At 29.3% G+C, this 22,875-nt stretch overlaps 1 protein-coding gene across 1 annotated transcript in view; it reads left to right on the forward strand.

Moving 5' to 3' along the window:
- Positions 1-271: 271 nt before the first annotated feature.
- Positions 272-22,875, forward strand: part of LOC145841323 (anaphase-promoting complex subunit 1-like) — a 33,935-nt gene continuing 11,331 nt past the window's right edge. The window contains exons 1-22 of the mRNA XM_082948684.1: positions 272-1,416; positions 3,308-3,432; positions 7,464-7,550; positions 9,338-9,438; positions 10,589-10,720; positions 12,190-12,357; positions 12,704-12,892; positions 13,176-13,340; positions 13,895-14,106; positions 14,587-14,843; positions 15,324-15,499; positions 15,832-15,897; positions 16,595-16,786; positions 16,977-17,184; positions 17,486-17,712; positions 18,149-18,211; positions 18,287-18,406; positions 18,557-18,676; positions 20,317-20,488; positions 20,753-20,901; positions 21,757-21,833; positions 22,749-22,833. Coding sequence (XP_082804810.1) covers positions 272-1,416; positions 3,308-3,432; positions 7,464-7,550; positions 9,338-9,438; positions 10,589-10,720; positions 12,190-12,357; positions 12,704-12,892; positions 13,176-13,340; positions 13,895-14,106; positions 14,587-14,843; positions 15,324-15,499; positions 15,832-15,897; positions 16,595-16,786; positions 16,977-17,184; positions 17,486-17,712; positions 18,149-18,211; positions 18,287-18,406; positions 18,557-18,676; positions 20,317-20,488; positions 20,753-20,901; positions 21,757-21,833; positions 22,749-22,833 — 4,236 coding nt within the window. The remainder of the gene's footprint in view (positions 1,417-3,307; positions 3,433-7,463; positions 7,551-9,337; positions 9,439-10,588; positions 10,721-12,189; positions 12,358-12,703; positions 12,893-13,175; positions 13,341-13,894; positions 14,107-14,586; positions 14,844-15,323; positions 15,500-15,831; positions 15,898-16,594; positions 16,787-16,976; positions 17,185-17,485; positions 17,713-18,148; positions 18,212-18,286; positions 18,407-18,556; positions 18,677-20,316; positions 20,489-20,752; positions 20,902-21,756; positions 21,834-22,748; positions 22,834-22,875) is intronic.

Below are 22,875 nucleotides of genomic sequence, written 5' to 3' on the forward strand. Positions count from 1 at the left end.
TAAGTTTTAATAAATTAAAAACATACTTCTAAAAGAGTTTTACAAAAAAAAGTTTTTTGTTATGTTTTTACAGCATATACAGTATCCATAAAGATTAGTTTTGTTTTATTTAAAACTTACTTATTTTGATTTGAATAAAGTTTTGCAAACAATTAAGCTTTAGTAAATTTTCAAATTACAATATAAAAACTTAAATATGTCTTTATTTTTAATAAAAAAAATTTTCATTATGTTAAAAGCAAAGTTTTTTTTTAGCAGTTTAGATAACAAAATGCCGCGCAACATTTTGAGAAGCTTGCAAAGCAGAGAAATAGGTGATTCCCCAAACTCTGAAAAGTTTTGCGCTTCCAACTACTTCAACGAGGGAATGTTGGGAAGGCTGAGGGTGGAGAAGTCGGTTTCGATCGTCAGAGACACTTCCTGCAACGTCCTCACTTGCTCCTCCTGGAACGACGACGGCTCGCTGCTCTCATACGGCCAGTACAACAAGGGCATGCTCATATACAAACCTCTGCAGCCTTGCCAGCAGAAGATCCCCATCTCCCAAGGACACTTTCTCGTCGACTCGATTTTCCTGGCCAAATACAACCGCTTGCTGGCGACGGCGTCGAGGAGCTACTCCGACGCTGTTTGGGAGGAAACCGCGGGACTTTGCTTCAACGAAACCTTGAAAGTGTGGGACGCGGAAAGGGCGCAGTTGGTGAGGAGTTACAACTTCAGCGGGTTCATGCACAAGATACAAGCGTCCGGCGCCAACCCGAACTGCTTGTGGGCGAACCGCAACCCGAGGATCGACTCGATGGTGGAAGTGGACGTTCGCGATTCGAAATGCAGGAGCTTTCAGTTGCACGAAAGCGACGGAGCGAGGGAGCTGACCCACAAGCGCTTCGACGTCAACCCGGTGGACGGCAGGACGGTGGTGGTGGGAGAAAACAACAAAGTTTGCTTCTACGACCGGAGAGCAATGTCGTCGCAGTCGCGAGCTCTGCCTTTCAAGACGATTGACACGGGAACAGTCGACAAGTCCGCCCTGGCGCGAGTCACCTTTTCTCCCGACGGCGGCAGCGTTTTCCTCACAAAAGTATCCGGCTTGGCTCCCAAGCACTTCATAAGAAGCCGCGGGAGCGATGACTTCATCGAGCTCAAAATGCCCGAGGTGTCCGAAATGGCGGGCATGGCGACGGGAAAGTCCTTTTTACTGGGCGACGGCCACGTGATGTTCGACACTTACTTCTGCAACCACTGGACAGTGTTCGAGTACGGAAGGGGTAGCACGGGCGCGAGGTGCGTGGGGAACGTTGAAGCGCCGCACCAGCCCGACTTCACCTCCAACGTGCCGATAGTTGCGCACCCGCTACACTGCCTCATTGCTGTCGCCAACCAGGGGTTCATTCATTACATTTCCCCTACTGATCTGTGATGACGATGTGCTATGTAATAATAATGGTAGAGTTTGAATGAAGGAAAAAGATTTACTTGAATAGTTTCAAGTCTTAATTTGAAGACATATTCTACAAATACTCGTTTTGAAAGTGATATTTTTTTACTCCGAAATTATTTTAACTAAACTATTCTAAATGTTTAACATTGTACAAAGCTAAAATGAGTAAAAAATTATGAAAAATATTTGTAAAACTCAATTTAAATCTGTTTAAACATTTTTCGTTACCTTGAACTATTTATTAGACTTAATTTAATTTATTTAAAATTTCAAAACTAAACTTGGTTTCTTTGCAACAATTTATAATGACTAATAAGACTTTTGTACTAGTTTTAGATTATCTACAGCTGCATTTTTATTAGGTTAAACGAAACTGTTGTTCCTGTATGTTTCGTGAGAATAGCTTTATTAAAATATTTACTTTTATTTTACACTATTTATATGTTTAAATCCTTAAACATAACATAAGTTAATCGTTTAAAAGAATTAAATTTTAATTTCTAAGTGTGTTGTTAAAATATTGATAGATATTTATTTTGAATACCCATTATTTCAAAACTTTCGCGGACAATACTCCACAAATAGTTCTTTTAATGAAAATATAAAACTAAAAGTTATTAATTAAAAAAATATTATACAAATATTTTCAAATAATTAGCTTACGTGTTAATGTATTATTCATTGTCGTTTTAAACTAATTAGGCATTTTGTTAAATAGTTAAACAACAACTTATTGATAAAACTAACTATTTTTTTTTTATAATTTAAGTAACAAACAAAGTATTAAAGTACAAAAAGATACTCATATACTGAAACAAAAATATAATTTACAGTTTTAGTCGTTACAAAAAAACTTTTGCACAAAAACATAGCTCTGTATGCAATCTAATCTTGTATTTTAAAACTTTCTTATTTGTAAAAAATTTAGAAAATGGAGCATAAAGTAAAAATAAATCTTTAAAAAACTATAAGCAAAACAAAATGATTATATGAAAACTTTAATTTAAAACCTAACTTATGGAACACTGTCTAATATTGTGATATAAAATAATAGCTGAAAAAAGGATAGTTGAAGTTTGTCTTATATTTTTTATTATCAAACTTGTATACATATTTATTCTAAAATATAAAATAATGTGATTAATTAAACTTAATCACTTTTTACAGAGCCCACTTGAAGGGCTTTTAAATGATTTATTAGGTAAATGCGATTTAAAAACTCCAAAACATATGTTGCATGAAGACAAAAAAAATTCTTTAATCTTCAGCTGGTTGAATTTAAAATAATTGGCACTTTGGTAAACGAGGATGCAAAAGTTACACAAATGGTTTGTAAGTAATTTTAGTTTTGTTTAGATGGAAGACTAATTTTTGCACTAAATATTTCTACTGTACAACATTCAAATTTACGTTTTGTTTTTATTTTTTGTTTAGCTTTTGCATCTTTGTTTACCAAAGTGCTAATTATTTTAAATTAAACCAGCTGAAGATAAAATACATTTTTGTCCTCATTTTAGCAATATTGGGCATTTACCCAAAAAATTATATATTTATTTATACATAAAGGCCCGCTATCAGCTGAGATCGGCTATGCGTAATTGTGCATACAGAAGAAAAATAAATGCCTATAATAAATATAAAGCGCAGTGATGCAATAAACAAAACAAAATGATTACAGATAAAGTTAAATAAAAATAATTATACTTTTATTTCTTTATCTTCTTTGGTTTATTCTTTTACTCTTTCTTTTAGTTTTTTGTGCATAGTAGATGTCGATTTTGCGCGGTCATTTACAAGCAACTCCCACTTATCAGTTATTATACTTAAGATTTTTAAGTCGCACTTGCATACATCCTTAAAACGCAGTTTTGGACGACCTCGGTTGCATTTGCCAACGACCAATTCGCCATACAATAGAGACTTACTTTCGGATTCACTCAGCACCCATCCTCAGAACATAACCAAGCCAGTGAAGCCTGCGCTGTCAGAGGGTAAAGTATATGGTAGTAAGATTTATACGTTCCAACACTTCCTCATTGGTGATCTTTTGTAAACTTATGATTTGTATAAAAATATTTCAATTATGAGCATCTTGTCTGAGCTAAAGAAAAACACAAAAATAAATATATTCAAGACTTTTGAGTCAAAAATAATTAATTTACCTGTACTATTGCAATTGTCTATACTTTTTTATTGATTTTGTTTACAATAAAATATAAATACAGACGAGTTAAAAATAGTTAGTTTTGTTCATTTTCGAAAGAGGTGTCTAATTTTTTAAAATTTTCAATTGTGCTTTACCTTTATTTATTTGTAATTTGTTTTAAATGAAACAAATCAAAGTTCTCAATCAAGTTTAAATAGCTTTAAGGGGAATTTTACCTATTAATTATTTTTACAGTTTATTATTAACATTGTTTAGTTAATTTATTTATGTATTTTTTGTAATTTTTATAGCATTTCTTATAGCCTAAAAGTTTTATAGATTGTTATTTTTAATTTTAACGTTACCGAGTGAAAATTGATAACAGTTGTTGATGCTGCATAATAAATCTATTCTACAACATTAGTTTATCCTCCCTGCGATTATTCTTGCTTATAAACTTTTATGCATAAAAAGTTAAGGAAACAATTTAATTGAAATTAAAAATATGATCTAAAATTTTTGAGAATGAGTTGTAGTGCTAATTTCTAATTTATCGTTCCAAAAAATTTTAAGGCTTGTGTAATTACTTTGAATCAAACTGTAATTTTTGGGATATACATTTATATTTAATCAAAAAAGTTATGTTTAAAATCAATATTAAAAAAAGTCTATAGCTTCTAATTCGGTTAGTAATGTTCAAAAGGCTCACATATCTGGCTCGCCCACTAAATATGTTGGTCACCCCCGTTTAAAACAAACTTTAAATAATTAACGAGCTTTAGTTTTCAAAATTACCAGCAAACAACTTATTAAAAATGCATTTTAGTTTCAAATATCAGGATACATTTTTGAAGCAAGCTAGAAATGTTCCAATGTTATCTAAATAAAAATATAAATAGATTCAAGGAATGCAGTATGAGTTTAATGATGACTTCTATCTGCTACTTGTTTTTTAGATTTTATTAATTATGAAATTTTCTTTCATTTTAAAAATTTTATTTATATTATTGTTTTAAATTTTGAAAAGTAAAAAAACATAAGAAGTGTAATTTATTTTCCTGTGGCTGTTGTTTTGCCATATTGAATCTTAAAAAAACTGTTATTTAGTGATTTTTTTCTGGTAAAACAACAATTTCTCTATTGTTTAAATTAATAGATAAGTTTTAATAAATTGCTAACAAAAATTTTGAATTTTATTTCAAAAGCGATTATCAAGTTTAAATGGTTGAGTAACAAGTTTTCTTGTAACATATTTTCATCTATTTTGTAGAATTTTAAATAGGTTAAGACTAATACTTATTTTATTTTATTTAAAATTCTGCTTTTCTAAGACAGGTGTAATTAAAAAAAAAAGTTTTTTTTTAAATATAAAAGTTGATACTTTTGCAATACATGTATAAAATACTTTTTGAGTAAACAAATAGAAAAAGCAACTAAAATATTTTATAATTTTTTTGACAAGTTGACAATTCAAAAGTAAAATGTAAGTTTACTTTTGAAAAATAGCCAAATATTTAAAAGCTTTAAAGTTTAACATTAAGATTTAGTGTTATAAGTTTTTTTTTTGCAAGTAAAAATTAAAAAAAATTTTTTTAGTAAGATTTCATTGTTCAACTAATTCTAAATGATAAAAAGTTAAGTTATTACAATGTTGCATGACAAGGAAACATTATTATTTCTGTTTGTTCACTTGTGGATGTTACCTTGTTAAACTTACTTTTAAATTGGTAATTGATTTTGAAATATATATAACTCAATTTAAGATATATTAGCCATGAATTTAAGCAATTCTTATAGCTTTAGTTTTATGTAGGTCCAAATTAGTTGATATCTAAAAGTTGTATGATTTTACTTTATTCTATTATTTCTATAGGTCTCAATTAATGGTTTCAGAAAGTTCAACTGTTATATTTTTCAATGTTACCTTTAGAATATCTATTTCACTGATCCTTGAAAATCAGAAAAATTTCCATAAACATTTTAATCTATTTAAGTAAACCTTATATATATGTTAAGAGTTTTTTTTTATTTTATCTCCTAATCAGATTTCACCACAGGAATAACTAAGAAAAAGTATATAACCATTCTCTGGATTGTGGTCTTCTTGAGTTAAAAAGTAAGCAAAAACTATGATTGCATGTTCTGCTTGAGTGATTACAGAATAAAAATAAAAACATGCTACTATTTCATAATTAATTGTATTTTAAACTGTTTGTTATTCAAATCGTATCAAGTGACTCTTATGTTTTGTATATTTGCAATTCTTTAATTAATATATATTTTAAAAGTCAAACTTCTTATTTATTTGCTTATTTAATAAATATTTGATTATCTCATTTAAAGATGTTTAACTTAATAAATAGTTGCTTGTTAAAAACTCATATTAGTTTATGTAATAGCAGGTTACAAGGCAGAAGAAATCTATACTTATGGAAAAGCTTGATAAAAAAGCAAAAATAAATCATTAAAAGATTATCTTCCACAATTCTTAAGCATTTCTTCTCAAACTTAATCAGTCCAACCCAAACTCGAAAATAAAAAATGGATTGTAGGACCTTTAACATTTTTGAATAAAATTAATTTGTCAATAATAAGTTTAAAAGAATAACAAATTATTTTAAATTTGCACATAAGATGGTATTACTATAACTTTTTAATTGTTACAGTAGGATTTTTATTATAATTAAATAAATTTTTCTTGGCATGCTTTCAAATAAAATACATTGTTAGTTTTTGTAAAAATATGCTTTTACCTCCGTTTGCCCTTAACTTATACTAGTTCAAAAGTTTAATAAATTAATGTTTATAATTAAATGCAAAATATTAGCTAATTTACTATTTTTACCTAATAATTTCTGGAAATGATATCATTTTCAAAGTCAAGCTATTTTTATTTAAGTAACACTGTGGGTTCAGCTGAAAAAAGAGAATTAATTTTTTACTAAAACTGATATTTAAAGTCTTTTAAAAATGAAACTTTGAAGTAGCCTAAGATAGTATAAATTGTTTTTTCAACAAAATATAAAATTCTTATTAGGAAAAAGTTTTCAGATTTAAAGTAGTGGCTTTATAAATTTATTTAGCTTTTTTTTTTGTTCTATAAATAGGTTTATTTTATACTTAAAAAGAGGCAATACTAATATATTTATATTTTTTTAGTTTTATAACAGCTTATAGGTGTGAAATTAAGATTTCATGTTTAAAAAAGATTCAACTTATTAAATCAAAAATTTTCAAAAATTTGCGTTACATTTTTTTAACAATTACTTATTCATATACAAAGTTTAGTTGTTTCAAAAGCTTCCCTAAATTTTTGTTTTACAGCCCTAGAGTTTTTGAACATTTAGTTGGAACGTTTTTTGAACAAAATCTGGGATTCAGTTTGAAAAGAGCTTAATTAGTTTTGTTCATTATTATTTCTCTATTTTTTAATTAAGAAAGGCAACAAAAAATAGCACATAAAAAATATTGTTTGAATACATTTTGTAAAGTATCTTTAAGAATCTTAAACTAAATTACATTTTAATTATCTTTGAATTTATTCCGTTTTTGTCATAATTTAATTGTTATATTGATAAATATTTATTAAACAAGAATTAAAGTTAAAATTTTTCAAATACATGATGTTATCTGTTAGTATAGTTGAGATATGAATAGTGTAAACAAAGCAATACAGAATACATTCTTTTTACCAGAAGTATATGCATTATAACCTTTATAATTCAATTTTAAAGTTTATTTCAAAAATCTTAATTATTTTAAAATCAAGTTAAATTAAAATATATAGAACTTTCTTTAAATATTTTAGACTAATAATATGTTTCATTTGTTAAATATTGTTTTTCCAGAATTTATAATTAAATTGTTTGTTACAAGCTGATGACTACCTGATAATGATGATAGTCACAGTAGAGCCAAAACAATTCATGCCTAATGGTCACTATGCTATGATGAACCATCCAGGTATTTTAGCTTGAAATAATAAATACTCTATTTCATTGCATTTATATTATATAGTTTAATTTTTTTAATCATAGAGTTTCTTGTATTTTTGGTAAAGTTTATAATTTTATAATAGATATATCAAAATTCATACTCAGCCAGGTAGTATTGTCAATTAAGGCCATAGGGGGGGTAGAAGCCATTTTTTGACCAAAAATAACATATAGACTTATATTATAGTAAATTTCATAATCTTTCAGATGCTTTTTTTAGATTTTAAAAATATTAAGTAACTTTTTTTTTATGACCGGTTATATAAAGGGTTGTCTTTATAAAGGGTATATAAAGGGTAACTTTAAAGCCGTTTTTCTCGAGTTTTTAAAAACGGGCTTTAAAATCTATCTTCTCCTTCATTTTTCAAGCAATCTTCTTCAAATTTTCAGGAAATGTTCCTTACATTATGAGAAAAAAACGTTATTTGTGAATTTTAATAATTTTGAATAATAAAAATTTTATGACAAAAAAAAAAAAGTGATTTTTTATCAAAAAAAATTTTTTTTTTTCAAAAAAAAGGTTTTTTTACTTAAAATTTTTTAAAGTCACAAATAACGTTTTTTTGTTATTGTATAAAGAATAGACTGTTAAAGTTTGAAGAAGATTGCTTGAAAAATGAAGGAGGAGATAGATTTTGAATGCATTAGTCTTTTTTCGCCGTTTTAGTTTTTCCTTCCCCATAAGGAACCTGTTATGCGGCCCGACTTTGGCCGGTCATATCTCAAAAACTAATTCGAATTTTTAAAAACGGTAAAAAGCAACTTGAAGCTTAGTAAAAACTCTATAAAATAAGATCAACTTGTAAAAAACATGGCCTACTCCCCCTATGGCCTTAAAGTAATGTAATGTGTATTTATCTAAAAATTTTTAAAAAGTTTAGAAAACAATATTCTTGTTGCTTGTAAAAAAGATATTATTTATTTTATAAATCATTTGTAAAAGATGGTAAACATTTTAAATATTAATGTAAGACATAATTAAAGAGTTAAATTAAAATACATTATTTATCTAAAAAAAATAGTTTGGAAATCTTTTTTCAGATATATTAGTAATTATAATTTAAAAAAAATTTGTTATAGTTTTTAGTCCTTAATTTTAGAAACAGCAAAATATAGTATAAAAGATAATGTGATACTTAAATTACTTAATAGTAGGTCATATACTGAAATATTACCTATTTTAACCTTTTTATCGATATTATATTTGTTTTTTCATATAAATTCATTAAAAACTGTGTATTTAAAAAAAATATATTTAGTTTCAAAACAAACTATTTAGAAACATACAGAGACTTGGTATCTAAAGGCATAAACTAGAGTAGAGGTGGGCACATTGTATAGCCTACTACCATATATATAACATGCAAGTCATTTTTTGTTAAGAATAGCTTGTGCTAATCAAATGAGTTGGGAGTTTTAAAACATTTATTTTTAAATTTGATCATAATTTGATTTTAATTTTACAAATATGCTATCTTTCATTACAGTTTTGCTTTTAACGTGATTTATTTACTTTTATACTACGTTTTTACAAAGTATTGTACCTGCAAGGATTTTTTCTAAGTAAGAGTCTGGCCTGATAACAAAGTTCTTAAAACTGAATGAGTTTTTGATATTGATAGTAACAGTTAATTTATTTGGTATTTTGTAATTTAAAAACTATAGCATTTCAGATGAGTATCTTAAAATATTTTTATGCTAAGTGCTAATATTTATTATAAAATAAATTTGTTTCTATTATGCTAATATTTTAAGGTCTTCTGAGTTTGCATATGAACAAACATACAGCGTTATTTGAAGAGCTAAAAACTTTTGTTGGGTCATTTAGCCAAGTCTCACTGGAAGAAAACTCGAATGTAAGTTATATTTGTTGTTATTTTCAAACATGATTTCTACACTCTTGTGGAAGAAGAAATATTTTCTACACTCTATTTTAAGAAGAATGATCTAGTTTTGTTTTAAAAATATGTTGTTTTTAGAGTAGTCCTTGTTTTAACACTTAACTGTTTATAGTTTTAAATTTGTTTATTAAGATCTATTTTTTGTTGATTATTTTTATTGCTTATACCACTACTTGACTAAGTTTTTCCTTTTTTAAAAACTTTTAATTTATAAAAATGAATTAAATTACGCGTAAATGAAAATATATAATTCAAAATTTTCTTGGCATTGAAAATTTAGGTTACATGATTTCAAATACAATTAAAAAATAAATTTTTGAGGGAATGCATTTAAAATATCTATTGAAAAGTTAGTGATAAAATTTAAATTATAATAAATGATAAAATGTTTTGCAGATGGTTAAATTGAATTGTTTAATTAGTATAAATTGATATAGAAACAAATTATACAGTAATTTCCTTTATTGTACCAACATATGCTTCTGTGTGTTAACGAATCAACACACTTCAACTGGGTTGTTAATGGAAAGAAATACTCACAACACACAGATTAGTTAACACACAGAAACATATGTTGGTACAACAAAGGAAGATTACTGTATAATTTGTTTTTATTTATGTTCCAGTGAACTTGTTTTACTAGGATCTTTTGTTAGCAAACGATCAAATCTATATTTTTGAACAGTTATAAATTGATATAGTCATTTTTTTAAATTATTTTGCAAGGATATAATATGCAAAAATAATCACTCTTAAACATAAATTTTTCAAATAAAGATAAATCCAGTAGATATACTTTATAAATATATTGTTTTTGTTTATTTTCAAATTAAGTAAACTGAAAAAATATTTTTAACTAATCATTACTAGACTTATGTTTCAAGATATAATATCTTTTAAGTTGTTAAATTTACTTTTATTTTTTAAAATAATTGAAATAACACTTATTTAATTGCAAGTATGAAATAATTTGGAATTGTGTAAAAAAGTATAAACATATTTTGCGAAATTAATAACAGTAGACTGCTGTAATTAAGTACATAAATATAGAGGGCTTTCATATGTTAGCAAAATAAATCTTGTTTTAGTAACCCAATTGTTATAGGATGACGCAGTGTGGAGACTGCGTGATATTGACGGTCACACGGAAGAACTGTATTTTTCCCAACACACTCTCATATGGAGCAGGAACTCCGAGATTATCAAGTCCTTCACCGTTGAGTCACGGATACAGCATGTAATTTTTATTAGTTTCATCTTTGTATTTTTTGAGGTTTTTATATTTCAAACTATTACTTAATTGTGTACTGTAGTTTTTATATTTTATTTATATGAAATTTTAAAACAAAATCTGAAATTCAATTAACCTAGTTATGATAAAACTGTGTTATGTATTTTAATAAATGTTAGAATATTTTAATAACGAAAAAAAGACCTTTGAATAGTTTTTTTTTGATAAATTACTTAAATAATCTTTTAGTTTTTATTTGAAACTGAAAAGTAAAAATTAAATATTAAGGTTTCTAGTTAAGTAAAATAACAGCATAATCCCGCACAAAACTATATCAGTTTACTTAGTCAAACAAATACTTTTTGTTACAATAAATATTTTATAGTTTGGTGTTCTGAATAAGTACACGTGTTTGTTGAAGTGTTGCTTATTTAGACAGAGAGTAATACACATTTTAAAAACAAAGTAACTCTATAAAAATGTCCAATTGTTTTTTATTGTTTATCTATATAGTATGTTAATATTAGTACCAAAGCTGTAAAAGCCATAATTAAAAACAACGTTTTAAAACTCAATTATCAGACAGCTTGTACCTTGTTTTTTTTATTGTTGCAATTGCTCATAAAAGCTTCAAAACAGACTGTCAAGTTAAGTAAATCAAATAATATTTTTAAAGCTTTCGTCGTTTTTTTACACAGGGTTCCCACTTCCCTATAAATTCCTATAAATTTGCAATATTCTGAAAAATCCCAATATATCCATAGAAAAAATAAACAATATGTGAAAATCTCTATAAAATACATTTTTTTGCTTGGTGATTGAAATTTGAAAGCCAAAACAGCGACACCATGTGGTGAAAAAAATTCGTAAAAATAAAATGACTTTTTTTGACCATAATCTTTGCAATCTCAGTACAAAACTGTGACTCTGTGGCGCCGCTTAGCAGATAGTTTTTTTAATATTAAATACAATTTATCTAAAGCTCGCTTATTTAACTAAAATTAGAACTCATAAACTCTAGAACTTTCGTAAATTTCTTATTAAGAATGTGCTTAAAAACGTTTATGACATATTTTACTTTATGAACCTTAAAAATATTTCGTAATGTTTAAAATTCATTGTTTTTTTGATAGTTTTGCCATAAATTTGCTATATTTTGTGGATTTCTCTATAAACTTTTTTTGAAATTTTAGTGGGGACTCTGTACACTATTATCAATGAAAAACGCCATCTGTTTTTAAACAAAGTAAAATTCTTCAAAAGAAATAAGCCGTTTTTATTAATCATGTTTGGTTTATATCATTTGACAGTCTGTATTGAAGCTCTTACAGCCATTTGATACAACTGTATTGTATCCTATTTCCTCACCAGTTTTAAAATTTCAATAAACATATAAATGACTACAAGAGCTTTGAACTGTTTGAACTTTAAAACATTGTAAGTATAATGTTTTAAAAAGTAACAATCAAACGCAGGCGGTGTGGTGCAGCTTCCTGGTGAAGGAAAGGGACCCGTACATTTTCAACGACGAAAAGGACGATTCGCCCGCTGAGAGGTTTCGCGGGGTGAGCATACTGTGCGATGACGTCATTCACACGTACGGAGACGACGGGCAGGATCACGTGACCAGGCTTCCTTTTTACGTGAGAGTTGATGATTTGTTTAACAGCGGTACACGTTGAGCACATTGAGTGGTTTTGATGTTCTGTGCAAATTCTAAAGCTTAAGTTTGATTAATTTTCAAAACACTCTCTCAAGTATAAGTTGAAAACGCAAAAAAAAAGTACCGCTGATCATAATAACTTCTTACGAAAAGGTACTGTTGTGTCCGCCTTAAAATTAAATGTCCGACTTTTTAGAAATACTAGACACAAGTACTTACACTTTAATTTTCTAAAAGTTATTTAGTGAAAAAGAGTACAGATTTTAGTATTTGAAGCTTTTTTATTCGAAAATATAGTTTAAGCACTCCTTTTGTGTGTGGAACAGGTGAAAAGCGTGTGGACGAGTGACTTCGGGCTGATACTCGAGACGAGGTCCACTTCGTCCAACGGAATAATCCAGCCTTCGGTGGACACGACCATGAACGAGCAGGACCTGATACCGCCCGTCAGGTTCTTCTCGCTCAAACACCCCAACCGCGACTTCTTTCCCATCATTTCCAAAATACAAGGTTCAGTTGATTTTTTGCTTTGAGAATATATTCGGAACATCTTCATTTAGTTATGCTGAATGTAAGAATTACTGTTTGATGAAGTTGATTGAAAGAAAGGTTTTTATAAAATATTAAATTTTAGGTAAAGAAGTTGTAAATAGCCTACCAGTAAAACTCTACATTTCACTGGTAGTGGTTGTATAAGTAAATTTTAAACCTGCAACCTTAATTTTTTAAATGCAACCATCAAATAAACACAAGCCAGAGTTTTTCATGTTACTATTCAGTTTTATTTTTTCAGGCAAGGTAGGGTACATGAACAAAACGACGGAGCGCGTAGTTTTTTGCGAGGACAATTTCGTTCTGACCTGCGAAACGTCGACCGGGGTGCACACCGTTTACAGGGCGGAAGGAATTTGCAGGGACGACGCGGTTCAGCTGGTCAAAATGCACAACGAGTCCTCTGAAAAGGTTTGAAGTTTAAATGGTTTTTTTTTTGAACTTTTGTTATTTCAATCTCCAAAGTTTTTTTTTTTTCATAAACTAAACGTTGTGTTATAGAACCGAACATGTTTTTACTCTGTTCAAGTTGTGACTCATGCTTTATTATTAAATGTATGACATAAAATTAAGTGTAGTTTTATTTTGTTTACACGTTTAAAACTTTGATTCATAACTTAGTTTACCATATTTTAAGATTCTTAAGTGTGATTTTGTTTGAAGAAAAAAATTAAATGCAGAAACAACCATTTAATAAAAAAAAGTTTTTACTGAAATAGTTAACATCATTCTGAAGCAAGTGAAAAAACTGAAATTCAAGTTTACATTTGAGTCAGATTTATTCAGCAAATATTTATAAAATTTAAACATAGTGTTGGGATTTTAAAGTTCAGCATTAAAAGATTAACATTTTTGAACGTGAATAAAATGGCGAATTTTCTTTTGTATAACTTATCAAAAAAAAAAACATCAATAATTTAGAAAAGTTTAACTTTTTGTTTTTCTCTTTCATTCCCTCCCCCCAGCACTCGTTCAACTCGGCACAGGTGTACAGCGACGCGGCGTTCACGACGGGGGGAAACTCCCTCCACAGGGGGTCGCACAGGCGCGACGTGACGTCATCCACCGTGACGTCGATGAAGGAGGGCACGACGACGATGTCGATGACGCCGAAGACGTTCGGCGGGGGCAGGAGCGGCAAGAACACACCCATCAGCATCAGCAGGCTGAAAACAAAGTTTTTATTTTTTTGTTTATTAGTTGCTGCGAATTGTACTTTGTAACAGTGAAAATGGGATTTAATGAAATAAGACTGATGTAGCTTGTTTTTGCTTTTTATTGATTTGAAATTATTTTGTTACGAATTTTAATGTTAACAAGTTATTTGTTGCTGCTTCAAAGTATAAAAAAAATGACACCTTTGTCAGCATCAGCAGGCTGAAAACAAAGTTTTTTTTTTACTGAATGTATTTTTACTTGTTTTAATAGTTTTTGTTGTATTTAGTTAGTTGCTGCAACTGATATTTGAAAAAATGGTTTAAATTAAACATATAAATTAAAAAATTTTTTTAAACGTTTAAATTAATATTTTTACTATTTTTTAAATGTTGATATTATTTTTTTTCGATAAATTACTTTTTCATTAAAAAACTAAAAATCAGTAATCAAACAGTTATAAACATCAAAGTTACAATTTTTTTAGTTTTTTTCTCCGCAGCAAATACTTTTACAGCAGCCTGCTCAACCCCGCCAACGCCTCCCACAACAGCCAGTCGCATGGCAACGCGTTCAACTCGCCCAAGATGGTGTCCAGGGAGAGCTGCGGCAACTACGGCGACGCGGGCCAGGGGGCGGCGAGGGTCGGGCACGACGGTTGCGATGGCAGCGCGGAGCCCCTGAAACCCCAAGTTTGCTTCCACCAGGTGTGGAGCGAGAAATCGGCGGGTTGCAACACGAAAGGCGGCCTGGACAACGGTTGGTGAAATCGTGCATTTTGATTGGTTTAAAGAAAATGCTTATTAAAAAAACAATTGGAACTGAAGATAAGTTGTAAGATAATTAAAAAAGATTATATTCTAAGTTGATTTCAATTTAGTTAATAACATCTTTTTAAATTAAAGTGTTTCCTCTGCTAAGTATCTACAAAGGTATGGAACAAAGAATAATTTTATAACGTAAACAAGGTCAACGTTGTAGCACACACAAAAGTATTTTAAACAAACATGTTTATATTTTATTCAAATTTTTATTCATTAATGTCATACAATGTGCCTTATCTTAAATTTATACAATTTGAGTTGAAATTTTTTGTTCTCTGTACCTTGTAATATTTACTTCACCTGCACTCGATTGTGGCATTTATAAAACTATGTTTTGTTAATGCTTCATGTCACTACATTAATACTGAATTGAAACTGCAACAAGTGGATGAAACTTCGTGTTTTTTCGAAACAGGGCAAGCGTCGAAAGCGTTCCTGCTGGCCGGTCTGTGCGGCGAGGAGTACCTGTACTACCTGATACCCACGCTCAGCCAGCTCAGGATCGTCAAGCACTCCAAGACGAACGACGGCAAGTCGACCGTGTTCGGAAACGTTCATTGCATGCAGGCGAGAGATGCACAGCCGTTGAAGGTTTTATTGTCTTTTTTTGTCTTTTTTCTTTCGTAACCAGTACAAAAAAGTTTGAAAATTTGTTGTTTTAATTAAGTTTTATGATCAACTCACTCACTTATAAGACAACGTCCAAGTATTTACTAGGTTTAAGAGTAAGTTAAATTTAGTTGTTTATTTATTTTAACAATGCAGTTGTTTAGTTTTCGACTTAATAATTATAAGTATATTAATAATATTAAAGTATATTAATAATAGTATAAGTGTTTACTAGGTTTAAAAATTAGTTTATTTTAGTTATCTCTGTATTTTATATTACAGTTATTTAATTTACAATACAATAACTTAAACAGGAGCTGAAAATGGTAGCAGTTTTGGATTTTACAGGTCATATAACACTGTACACAGGAAATACAAAAGTTCGTTTTTGTTGTAAATTTATACTAATGATCTGTTTTTGCAGCAACAAAACAACCTTCTATTATTTAGCTTTCTATCTTTTAATTTTTTGTTATTTTTCTTATAGAAAGTCTGACTTTAAGTTTAAAAAGTAAGAACCTAAAACTAACCCATAAAGTCTACAACAGTCTGTTTGATAGTATACATTAGTTGCAGTTAAAAAATAAATAGATAATTTTATAGTTTAGATACGTTTTTAACTAATTTTCGATTTTATAAACTAATAACAAAAAAGTCTTAGATCGCTCTTCCAGACAACTATTTTTTCACATCATAAATTTGTAACAGCAAACATTTTTACCGCAACCTAAACTTTTATTTAAGCTTAGACTTGGAAAAAAACCTGGAATTTTAACAATTTTCACATGTTTAGTAGTAAAATTTTGATTTGACTCAAAAAATCTACCATATAAATAAATAATTTTTGTCATCATCAAAAATTTTTTATTAAAAAACATATTTAAAGTAGCTTTACAGTATCTTTTCAACGTTTTTATACTATTTAACACAGTTTCTTACCTTAAACCTAACTTCAAACTAAGATATAGACCTAAATTTGTGTACTTTGAAAAACTTTGAAAAAATTTGGAAAAAACGAGTGGCAACCCTGAGTATATAACTATTATTTATGCTCTCAAGCAAAAACAAATATTCCAGATTCAGTCGATCAACATGAGCGGTCTTCCGGCATCGACATCCGGGAGGCTGAGCGGCGGAGGCGGCGTCAACAACTCCTTCTGCAGCTCGTCGAGTCACGTGATGAGCAAGTCGACCAATGAGCAGCAGCCCGTGTCCACGCCCGCCCACTCCAACAAGTTCAAGAGCAACTTGGCTCACATAGGCGCCGACGTTGGTTTTCTGTAAAACTTTCGCATTTTTTCAGCCTTGATATTTGAATAGTCGGCCGTTTGATTTACTGTTTAATGAAAACAGGTTTAACAAGTATTGAGCAAAACAAGTGAACCATGAATTTGTTTTAACATTTAGATTGAAAATTCTTGATCACATTCAAAACATCAAGTACTCGTTTTCATTTCAGGAAAGTTTCCTGTCTCCGGTGGCCGAGGTGAACCCGCCAGTGGAGAACATCAGCATCCACACGGTGGACGAGTTCTCCTACAACACTTCCAGCGTGACGTCACAGTGCGTCGGCCTGTACGACGTCACGCGGAACACGATCGTCCTCGAGCTGAACAACAAGAGCTTTTACAAGGCGACCATTCCCAACATCTGCTCCACCAAACTCGGTTAAACTTGTTATGTCAACTGTCGATTTGTTAAACTTAGAAGTCTTTTAATTTTTGCAGTTTGTTAATTTTAGCGCAAATTACTGAATTTTCGAGCAAAAGTTGCAGGTGACACTTAAAATGTGTATGCTAGGACAATGCCGAAATAATGGCTCACGTCTTATTAATTTATCGCATCCGAGTATTAATAAATCAAAGCATTAGTCTTGCTTTTTGTAATAATTAAAAACACAAAATTAAGTCAATATTTTTTTTTCTTTTATAGTACTGCAAATGTAGTTTTAATCAATCATCGCAACAGTCGATTCGAGCTTGAAAGCGCTCAAGTGCGCCCTGCCCGGCGAAACTTTCACGAAGCTGATCGGCAAGTGGTACGTCGCCAGGCACTCGCCCGGCTCCATGGACGGGTGCGGCAGCGAGTGGGCGCTGTTCGCCAGGTTCCTCATGTGCCAGTTCCAGCTGAACCAGCAGGCCAAGAACAAGAACGCCTCCCAAGTCTGCCAAAAGAAGAGCTTGCCGGCGAAGCAGGTTTTTGCGGATGTTTAACATGCAATCGTTGCATTTGAGTTTTATTTTATAAAAAAACACAGCCAGTTTAGTGTACATTTTTTTAAATGGAATGGTTATGTTTGTGTTTAAATTTATTAAAATATTTTGAGTTAATTTCTAAAAGTTTGAATTGGTAGAATTTTACAACCAAGCCAAAGTAGCTAAAGGACTCAAAGTCATTTAAATGTTTTTACCAAACCCAAGTTAGAATGCATTGTCAATTGTACTTAAGATTTCAGTTGTTAAATTTTTATCAATAGTGTTACCAAATTATTTAATTAAATACCACAGAAAAAAGTAAATTTTAGTTTTATTTTAGCAACTTTAAAGTCTTTAACTCCAAAAAAGTTTTTTTTTCCAAAAGCATCTTATATATATAAAATATGCAAATCAAATAAAAAATGTTTCATCACAGTTATCACCGCAAGCTGAAGTGCAAGTTAAAAAGGCCAAACAGAACGAAGCTCCCAGCGATGGTGTTAGTTTACTGTAGAAATAAGAAATTAGTAATTAATTATTTTTATTTCAAGTACATATATGTGTTTTATTTCAGGCTTGGGAATACCTCTTAAACAGCGACCTCCACAAGTTGATGACCGGGCAACTAAGAGGAGTTCAAAAAACAGCTGCAAATGATAACGACGAGGCTCTAAATTTTTCAGCACACTCAATGGTTGGCATTTGAATTAAATGTTAAATTTATGTATATTTTTTTTTAGTTTAGCACTGACTCAGTAAAAGAGTACATTAAGTAAAAATGTGATAAATTAAAATAAAATTGTTGAGTGTATTTTTTGTGGTCGATAAACTTATTTTTAACCAGGGGTTGTCAATGTCTCAGCATCGTCACAGCTTTGAAGTTTCTTCAGTTTCGTTTGAGGGTAAACCCCTCAGTGACCAAATTGTTCTTTCTGCATTCTGCGCTTTGCATCTTGTTTTCGAGGTTTGTTGTTTTCTTTGTAGTTTTGTTTAACCAGTAAATGCCTAAACGTGTTTTTACTGTAATTTTGTTACCTTTAGTTCAAATCAAAAGAATGATAAATGTTGTACACAGGCATAGATCAATTTGAAAAGTTTAGTTTCTAGTTTGTTAAATAGTTTTTTATTTAAATGTTAGTCATCAAATTACTTGTTTTACGTTTTATTAAAATCGCTAAGTATTAAAAAAAAAACTTTAAAAAATATTTCAATTAAGACTTGCATCATAAAAGTGAGTATTTTAACCATCAAAATATTTTGCACCTGCAAAATTACAGATCTAAAACTTTATTTTTTTAAATAGTTGTTCAAAACCTATTACTAAAGCTGTGTTTAATCAGTTTCACAGTCATAACATGACACTTAAACTATGTTTAAAATGTAGATATAATTTAAATTATCTGAATAATTAGGTTCCATCAGGCTAGTTAAATTGTTTGTTGTAAAACTTAGAAAACTCTTTTTAATTTTACTGCAAAAATGACTCTAACGATGGTATATGTTTTGATTATTAAAGTTTAGAATAACATTCTTTCTTATTAAAGTTTATAACACTATGTTTAACTAAATTTGAAGCCTAACTATTAATACAAATTTTATTTTTGCAGCCATCACTACCACAGTACTTAAATTCTTAAAAATAAAATAGCATAACTCATTAAATCAGACTAGCCATTAGGCACTCAGGGTGTTTTTGTCCAAATAGTATTAAATTTGTTGTAATTTAAAGCCGGCTGCGCCTATATACATGTAATTAAAAAACCTTACTTGCATGTACACAGGCATAGATCAATTTGAAAAGTTTAGTTACTAGTTTGTTAAATTGAAATTAATTATTTGAATATGAGGCATCAAAATATTTGTTTCAAGTTTTTTAAAATCACCAAGTAAAAAAAAATATGATTTCAATTAGGACTTGCATCATAATTGTGAAAATTTTAACTATTTAATTGTGAAAAATCAAAATAACTTGCACCTACAATATTTAATCTCTAAAACTTAGTTTTTAGTTAGATAATTCTTCAAAACTTATTACATAATAAAACTGTGTTTCAACTTGAAAAATAGTTTAAAAATCCTATCAGTTGTAATAGCGTTTCTATTTTCACAGTCATAACATGACATTCAAATTATGTTTAAAATGTAGATATAGTTTAATTATCAGAATAATTAAGTTCCATTAGGTTAGTTAAATTGTTTTTTTTTTGTAAAACTTAGATATTTTTTTTTTAATTTTACTGCAACTATGACTCGAACGATGATATGTATTTTGATTATTAAAGTTTAGAATAACATTTGTTCTTATTAAAGTTCATAACACTATGTTTTACTAAATTTGAAGCCTAACTATTAATACAAATATTATCTTTGCAGCCATCAGTACTGTAGTAATTAAATTATTAAAAATAAAATAGCATAACTCATTAAACCAGTTAGCCTTTAGGCACTCAGGGTATTTTTTGTCCAAATAGTATTAAATTTGTTGTAATTTAAAGCCGGCTGCGCCTGTATACACGCCATCCAAAAAACCTTACTTGTACGTTTAAGCATTGAAAATACTAAAACTGTTTCTTTAGATTAGAATATTGTATTGTTTTTCAACAGGAGCAGAAGATCAACGAGTTGACGATGGGCAACGCGGTGGCGATGTCGTCGTTCCTGCACGAGCTCGCCAGCGAGTGCCACATGCACAACTGCCTCCGCTGCTACTCGCAGCTCAACCCCGCGCTGGCTTCCGGCCACGTGCGAGACGACCATGTCGCCGACGAGAGCATGGGTTCGTTGTTTGTTGTTAATTTGCGGCGGGGTGTTTTGAAATTTACTTATGAAAGTGAAAAGGTAACAGTCCTGTGGTCGAAACCAAATAAATAATAATAAAAGACAAAACTGATATGACACTAGTGAGTAATCGGTTCTGCTAAGTTAACCCTTTACTGTTTTTCTTTTCTTTTTTTTTGTGCTAAAACAGAGTACTTGCAAGAAAGCAGGTTCGGGTTAAACGTCTCCATAATGACGGATTTTAAAATCCCCTCCGCAACAGGTCTGGACCTGAAGATGCCCGGATGTTTTTCGCCGAAGATGGTGGCTTGCGTGTTTGAAAACTTGAACTTGCTGCTGAAGAACGGAAGGCTGAACAAACCGTTTTGCTTTCTGCCGCAAATCACGCCCACCGTTGAAATCGTGTTGAAAGTTTGTGCCATTTTTCTATGCGCTAGTACTTTTAGTAAACGACATCATTCAGTGTGTGAAACTGATTGTTTTTCAAATAGTTTAAGCAACTATCTGTAAGTTTCATTACTCTCAACTTGATTGTAATTATATTCATATAGTTTCTAAAAATTAGAGTACGGATTCATGTTTTTAAATTTAAAGTTTTTGTTTGAATTTGTTTTCTCTGATGATTAACTAAAAGAATAAAGACTATTTTAAATATTAATATATTTCTAATACTTGTAACTGTTAAGTATTACTTGTGTGTTTAGTTTTCAATTTTTTTAGATACTTAAAAAAGCACAGTAAAATAAAGAAAAAGTAAGTTAACCTGTTAAATAAATAGTTTTTATATAATCTTTGTTTTTTTAAACATTATTGGTGTTTATAACAAATCAATTTTATAGGTACTGTACAATGTTAGAAAGGTTTGAGTAGTTTATTAAAAAATTATCCTGCATCAAAAAATAACGTAGTATCCTTTCTCTAAATGAAACTATATATTTCTCAAACATAACCTGTTTAAGTAAAGTAAAACTTGTTGTAAAACTAAAATTAATAAAAAAACAAATAGCTGTAATCAAATAATATTTATTTTTCTAATTTGAGGGTTGCCAAAAAACCTGTAATCCTTGATAAGCCTGTAATTGACAATTTAGACTATACAAATCTGGAAAAACCAGGAATTAGTGAAATTTAAAAAAAACCTAGAATTTTGAGCAAAAATCACTAAAAAAACATGCATTTTTTTGTTTCTTATAAAATACAATTAATAATAACACCTTAGTAAAACTATATGATGGCTTGAATTTATAATAATGTTTTGTTTTCTAGGTCTACGAATGTTTGTTTTCAGACAAAACCTCGTCAGTAATCACTCCTTTTGTTTCATCAAAGAAAACATCTAAAAAGTAACTTTTTTTATTCAACTTAATACTTAATCTGAATATCACTGTGTGCAATAACTTTTGGGTATATAATAATTTTCAGAATTGTCCGGAAAAAAATTTCTAAGAATGATTCGTGAAAAATTCTTTGCAGTTGATTATTGTTATAAAACTCCTGAATATCTAAGCAATTTGAAAAAAGTTTAAATACTTATTTTATTTCTTTAAAGTGTTATTGGTACCTATACCCTAAACCGAATAAGTTTATCTGAAAAAAAAGTTGAGTACCTTTTATAATGAGTTGTTTAGTTGACATTTGTCTAAAATATTAAAATACAATCCAGGCAATTTGTTTTTATACATTTAAAATGCTTCATCAGCTTTCAATTTTATAATTTTTACGGACTTTATATGAACTGATAGTTACTAATTGTTTACCTGAAGCGATTATAAAGCATTAGCAAGGAAATTTTTTTTTTATAAGTTAAAGAAAATGTAACTTTGTTGGATTAATGTGTTTATTTGTTTTTAAAAACTAGTTATTATAATTCTATAAAAAGCTAAGTTTAATGTAAACCAATTTTTGTTTTAAATGTCTTTTTGTAAAATAAATTAGTATTAGCTATTTATATGTTTCTTATGCTTTGTAGTTTGTTAATTTCAGCTGAATAACTTAACCTAGTTTTAAATTTAAATTTAAAACCATGAACAGTTTAAATATTTGTTTTCATAAATGACAATTTAAAAAACCTATTCAATTCTATATCTTAGAAAATGTTTAGTTTTGATATTCGTATTAAAAACGTTTTTGGATACAGGTGTCTGTAGAAGATAGTTTTTATAATAATTTCAGTTGTTTTTATTGTACAATTATTTATTTTAAACATGATTAGCTTTGAAGGTAATTCTAAATTTATTTGTTATTATCATTTTGCACAGTGGAAAAACAGATGATAAAATTTTGGACAAAATTCTCACTGTTAATGAAGACGAAATGAATAATCAGCGTCTAAAATGCAAAAAGGTGATAAAATTTAAATATCTTAAAAACACGAAAAAACTAATA

This window comes from Thalia democratica, chromosome 7, assembly GCF_965202585.1.
Source record: "Thalia democratica chromosome 7, ktThaDemo2.hap1.1, whole genome shotgun sequence".
Lineage (NCBI taxonomy): Eukaryota > Metazoa > Chordata > Thaliacea > Salpida > Salpidae > Thalia > Thalia democratica.